This window comes from Panulirus ornatus, chromosome 3 (genome assembly GCF_036320965.1).
Source record: "Panulirus ornatus isolate Po-2019 chromosome 3, ASM3632096v1, whole genome shotgun sequence".
Classification (NCBI taxonomy): Eukaryota; Metazoa; Arthropoda; class Malacostraca; order Decapoda; family Palinuridae; genus Panulirus; species Panulirus ornatus.
In genome coordinates this window covers 10,649,907-10,656,474 of record NC_092226.1, presented here as the reverse complement: position 1 = coordinate 10,656,474, position 6,568 = coordinate 10,649,907, and the positions used below count along the sequence as shown (strand labels likewise).

Here is a 6,568-nt window from a genome sequence, read left to right as displayed (position 1 = left end):
GTAAGGTGTCGTACATGAGACAAGGTGTCGTACATGTGAGACAAGGTGTCGTACATGTAAGACAAGGTGTCGTACTTGCGAAACAAGGTGTCGTACATGAGACAAGGTGTCGTACGTGTGAGGGGAAATGTTGTACCGTAAGAAACAAGAATTACCCAGCGTGTTGGGGGAGGTGAAGGTACTGGCTGTGTGAAGCGCTGGTCTTGTGCTGCCGCCGATAACGACCCACACACACGCCTCCTGCAACCTGCTGCTCCCAAGCCGTTCCCAACGTAAACATGAACGCTTTCGTTTGCTTGTGTGTGCTTGTGTGTGTAGTGTGTGTGTGTGTGTGAGGAGGGAGTTTTACACTCGCAGAGTCCCATCTCTTGATCATTTTCTCCTAACATACTTCTTCAATTCATGTATGCTGTCTGCATCACCCATGTCCTCAAAAGTCATTCTGTTCCATTCATCCACCACACTTATACTACAGCGGTATTACTTCACATACTTTACATACTTTACTTAAGTTCCTTACGTAAGTTCATGTTATGTCCTCTGGTTACGTAATCCCTACTTCTCTTGAAGCACGTTATTGACCTGTTTTTAAAATACTTTACGGTTATGATCAGGTTACCTCTCACTCTTCTCTCTTCCAAGGTGAGCAAAGCTACATCCTCCCCACCTTTCTGTGCAGCTTAGCTTCCATAATTCTGGGAATCAGTTTTGTTGCTCTTCTCTGGATCGTCTCTATTAACTCGTGTGTTTCCGGAGGTGTGTTGACCAAACCGGAGGATCATGGTCTAGCTCTGCCCTTATGTAAACAGCTCGATGAATATTTCCTTATCCATATTCAGTGATGTATATTCCAAAACTGTAACTCACGAACCGTGTCAGTAACTCACCATTCTAATTAGGTTATCGTAACTCCCTATGCAAGAAAGTAACTCGAAGTCATAAACTAAGCAAGGCCGTGACTCACCATCCAAGTGTCTTTTACTCACCAACCAGGTTGGCACTCACGATTGAACCCGGTAACTCACCGTCGAAATACATGGAACGCACCATCGAAGCTGGTTTATCTTCATCCAACTACCGGTAACTCGCCGAGGAATTTAGTAACTTACCATCCATCCTGGTAATTCATCATCCAACATTCTGTAACTAACCAATCAGGTTAATATGCTTTCTCTAACCCGTAACTCATCAACCGGATATCTGTAATACACCAAGGAATGAGGTAACTCACCATTCACCCCAGTAACTCACCAACCGAGTACCTATAACTCACCATAGGGTCCAGTACCTTATCATCCGACGACCCGTAACTCACTACGGAGCGCAGTACTCACCATCCGATGACCCGTAACTCACTACGGAGCGCAGTACTCACCACCCGAGTCCCTGTAACTCACTGAGTGTGCTGGTGACTCACCACGCCACCCGTAGACTGGAGGGTGAAGTCGTGGAGGCAGCTGGCAGTGATGGTGCCAGCCCGAGACTCCAGTGCCACGCCCTGAGGTGCCGTCACCTCCAAGCTCCGCGTCAGCGACTCCAGCAGGAGGGCCTCCCGGACGGGCGCCGTCACGTGGGCCGTCTGCACGGACCCGCTGAACACCGCTCCGCCCTCACCTGTAGCACGCGGGGGAGATCCAGAGAAGTGACAGAAACATATGAAGGAAGGCTATATCTGCTCACATCCATTCTCTAGCTGTCATATGTAATGCACTGAAACCACAGCTCCCTCTGCAGAACCAGGCCCTACAGACCCTTTTCATGGTTTATCCTCGACACTTTACATGCTTTGGCTCAGTACATTGACATTATGTCGACCCCAAGATATCACATCGTTCCAGTTCACTTTATCCCATGCATGTCTTTCACCCTCCTGCATGTTCAGGCCCCTATTGCTCAAAATATTTTTCACTCCAGTGAGGGCGGGGCGGGCGTGAGGGGCGGGAGGAAGTCGTAGGGTTAAGGGCCATTGTAAGAGTTTTTTTTTGGGGGGAGGTATATGGTGAGGGTAGGTGGGGGGTGTCAAGGGTGAGGGTAGGTGGGGGGGTTTAAGGTGAAGGTTGGGGGTCAAAGTGAGAGTGGGGGGGGGGGTCAAGGGTGAGAGTGGGATGGGGGGGGGGGTTAAGGTGAAGGTTGGGGGTCAAAGTGAGAGTGGGAGGGTCAAGGGTGAGAGTAGGGGGGGTTAGGGTGAGAGGGGGAGGGTGGGGTTAAGGTGAGAATGGAGGGGGAGGGGGGTCAGAAGTGAGAGTGGGGAGAGGGGGAAGGGGTGAAAGGGGTAAGAATGGGGAGGGTTAAGGTAAGGGATGGAGGGAGGTCATAGCAAGGGGTGGGAGGGTCATGGTGAGAGTAGGAGGTGGAGGCAGGAGGAGGAGAGGAGGGGGGGTGTTAAGGGTGAGAGTGTTGGGGGTCAAGGTGTGGTTGGTTGGGGGGGGGGGACATGGTGAGGAGGCTGGGAGAGGTGGTGGTCTACGGTGAGAGTGGTAATTCCTGGCGGACCCACGTCAATGGTCTGTCATAATAGATAAGGTTGACCAACCCTCTTTATGACCTCTCCATCACCCAGTGTTCAGGCTTACTCAATAATACATCCTGTAGCACTTCACTGGAAAACAAAAAAAAAAGATACTAGCAGGCCAGAAAAAGATCCTTTCAGACTCGGGAAAGATACTATTAAACCCAGAAAAAGATACTTTCAGACCTGGAAAAGATACTTTCAGACTCGGAAAAGATACTATTAAACCCAGAAAAAGATACTTTCAAACCCGGAAAAGATACTTTCAGACTCGGAAAAGATACTATTAAACCCAGAAAAAGATACTTTCAAACTCGGAAAAGATACTTTCAGACTCGGAAAAGATACTATCACACCAGAAAAAGATACTTTCACACCCAGAAACGATACAATCAAACCAGACAAAGATACTTTCACACCGGAAAAGATACTTTCAAAACTCTGAATATCTCTTAAGGAGATCCATGCGTTTAAGCTATATATATATATATATATATATATATATATATATATATATATATATATATATATATATATATATATATATATCATTCTAACCATCCCGGAGTAGTTGTGCAACAATTTTAGGTAATGGGTTTGATAAGTCAAAATTACTCTTAACTATGCTGATATGATTTAAGATTTTCTGGTCTACAAAGAGAGTTAGTTGCAGGGTTCCACTAGCGTGATAAAACCGTGTTGCATAAATGTCAAAGACATCCTTACAGACTAGTGTGATCATATATATATATATATATATATATATATATATATATATATATATATATATATATATATATATATATATATATATATATATATATATTTTTTTTTTTTTTTTTTATACTATTCGCCATTTCCCACGATAGCGAGGTAGCGTTAAGAACAGAGGACTGGGCCTTTGAGGGAATATCCTAACCTGGCCCTCTTCTCTGTTCCTTCTTTTGGAAAATTAAAAAAAAAAAACGAGAGGGGAGGATTTCCAGCCCCCCGCTCCCTTTCCTTTTAGTCGCCTTCTACGACACGCAGGGAGTACGTATATATATATATATATATATATATATATATATATATATATATATATATTTTTTTTTTTTTTTTTTTTTTTATACTTTGTCGCTGTCTCCCGCGTTTGCGAGGTAGCGCAAGGAAACAGACGAAAGAAATGGCCCAACCCCCCCCATACACATGTACATACACACGTCCACACACGCAATATACATACCTACACAGCTTTCCATGGTTTACCCCAGACGCTTCACATGCCTTGATTCAATCCACTGACAGCACGTCAACCCCTGTATACCACATCACTCCAATTCACTCTATTCCTTGCCCTCCTTTCACCCTCCTGCATGTTCAGGCCCCGATCACACAAAATCCTTTTCACTCCATCTTTCCACCTCCAATTTGGTCTCCCTCTTCTCCTCGTTCCCTCCACCTCCGACACATATATCCTCTTGGTCAATCTTTCCTCACTCATTCTCTCCATGTGCCCAAACCACTTCAAAACACCCTCTTCTGCTCTCTCAACCACGCTCTTTTTATTTCCACACATCCCTCTTACCCTTACGTTACTTACTCGATCAAACCACCTCACACCACACATTGTCCTCAAACATCTCATTTCCAGCACATCCATCCTCCTGCGCACAACTCTATCCATAGCCCACGCCTCGCAACCATACAACATTGTTGGAACCACTATTCCTTCAAACATACCCATTTTTGCTTTCCGGGATAATGTTCTCGACTTCCACACATTTTTCAAGGCTCCCAGGATTTTCGCCCCCTCCCCCACCCTATGATCCACTTCCGCTTCCATGGTTCCATCCGCTGACAGATCCACTCCCAGATATCTAAAACACTTCACTTCCTCCAGCCTCTCACCATTCAAACTCACCTCCCAATTGACTTGACCCTCAACCCTACTGTACCTAATAACCTTGCTCTTATTGACATTTACTCTTAACTTTCTTCTTCCACACACTTTACCAAACTCCGTCACCAGCTTCTGCAGTTTCTCACATGAATCCGCCACCAGCGCTGTATCATCAGCGAACAACAACTGACTCACTTCCCAAGCTCTCTCATCCCCAACAGACTTCATACTTGCCCCTCTTTCCAAAACTCTTGCATTTACCTCCCTAACAACCCCATCCATAAACAAATTAAACAACCATGGAGACATCACACACCCCTGCCGCAAACCTACATTCACTGAGAACCAATCACTTTCCTCTCTTCCTACACGTACACATGCCTTACATCCTCGATAAAAACTTTTCACTGCTTCTAACAACTTGCCTCCCACACCATATATTCTTAATACCTTCCACAGAGCATCTCTATCAACTCTATCATATGCCTTCTCCAGATCCATAAATGCTACATACAAATCCATTTGCTTTTCTAAGTATTTCTCACATACATTCTTCAAAGCAAACACCTGATCCACACATCCTCTACCACTTCTGAAACCACACTGCTCTTCCCCAATCTGATGCTCTGTACATGCCTTCACCCTCTCAATCAATACCCTCCCATATAATTTACCAGGAATACTCAACAAACTTATACCTCTGTAATTTGAGCACTCACTCTTATCCCCTTTGCCTTTGTACAATGGCACTATGCAAGCATTCCGCCAAATCCTCAGGCACCTCACCATGAGTCATACATACATTAAATAACCTTACCAACCAGTCAACAATACAGTCACCCCCTTTTTTAATAAATTCCACTGCAATACCATCCAAACCTGCTGCCTTGCCGGCTTTCATCTTCCGCAAAGCTTTTACTACCTCTTCTCTGTTTACCAAATCATTTTCCCTAACCCTCTCACTTTGCACACCACCTCGACCCAAACACCCTATATCTGCCACTCTGTCATCAGACACATTCAACAAACCTTCAAAATACTCATTCCATCTCCTTCTCACATCACCACTACTTGTTATCACCTCCCCATTTACGCCCTTTACTGAAGTTCCCATTTGCTCCCTTGTCTTACGCACCCTATTTACCTCCTTCCAGAACATCTTTTTATTCTCCCTAAAATTTACTGATAGTCTCTCACCCCAACTCTCATTTGCCCTTTTTTTCACCTCTTGCACCTTTCTCTTGACCTCCTGTCTCTTTCTTTTATACTTCTCCCACTCAATTGCATTTTTTCCCTGCAAAAATCGTCCAAATGCCTCTCTCTTCTCTTTCACTAATACTCTTACTTCTTCATCCCACCACTCACTACCCTTTCTAAACAGCCCACCTCCCACTCTTCTCATGCCACAAGCATCTTTTGCGCAATCCATCACTGATTCCCTAAATACATCCCATTCCTCCCCCACTCCCCTTACTTCCATTGTTCTCACCTTTTTCCATTCTGTACACAGTCTCTCCTGATACTTCTTCACACAGGTCTCCTTCCCAAGCTCACTTACTCTCACCACCTTCTTCACCCCAACATTCACTCTTCTTTTCTGAAAACCCATACTAATCTTCACCTTAGCCTCCACAAGATAATGATCAGACATCCCTCCAGTTGCACCTCTCAGCACATTGACATCCAAAAGTCTCTCTTTCGCACGCCTGTCCATTAACACGTAATCCAATAACGCTCTCTGGCCATCTCTCCTACTTACATAAGTATACTTATGTATATCTCGCTTTTTAAACCAGGTATTCCCAATCATCAGTCCTTTTTCAGCACATAAATCTACAAGCTCTTCACCATTTCCATTTACAACACTGAACACCCCATGCATACCAATTATTCCCTCAACTGCCACATTACTCACCTTTGCATTCAAATCACCCATCACTATAACCCGGTCTCGTGCATCAAAACCGCTAACACACTCATTTAGCTGCTCCCAAAACACTTGCCTCTCATGATCTTTCTTCTCATGCCCAGGTGCATATGCACCAATAATCACCCACCTCTCTCCATCAACTTTCAATTTTACCCATATTAATCGAGAATTTACTTTCTTACATTCTATGACATACTCCCACAACTCCTGTTTCAGGAGTATTGCTACTCCTTCCCTTGCTCTTGTC

General features: G+C 44.6%; 1 protein-coding gene across 1 annotated transcript in view; it reads right to left on the bottom strand.

The window, feature by feature from the left end:
- Positions 1-1,378: 1,378 nt before the first annotated feature.
- Positions 1,379-6,568, bottom strand: part of LOC139759337 (zeta-sarcoglycan-like) — a 101,846-nt gene continuing 96,656 nt past the window's right edge. Inside the window, exon 4 of the mRNA XM_071681466.1 lies at positions 1,379-1,614. Within this exon, the coding sequence (XP_071537567.1) occupies positions 1,394-1,614 (221 nt within the window). The 3' untranslated portion in view covers positions 1,379-1,393. The remainder of the gene's footprint in view (positions 1,615-6,568) is intronic.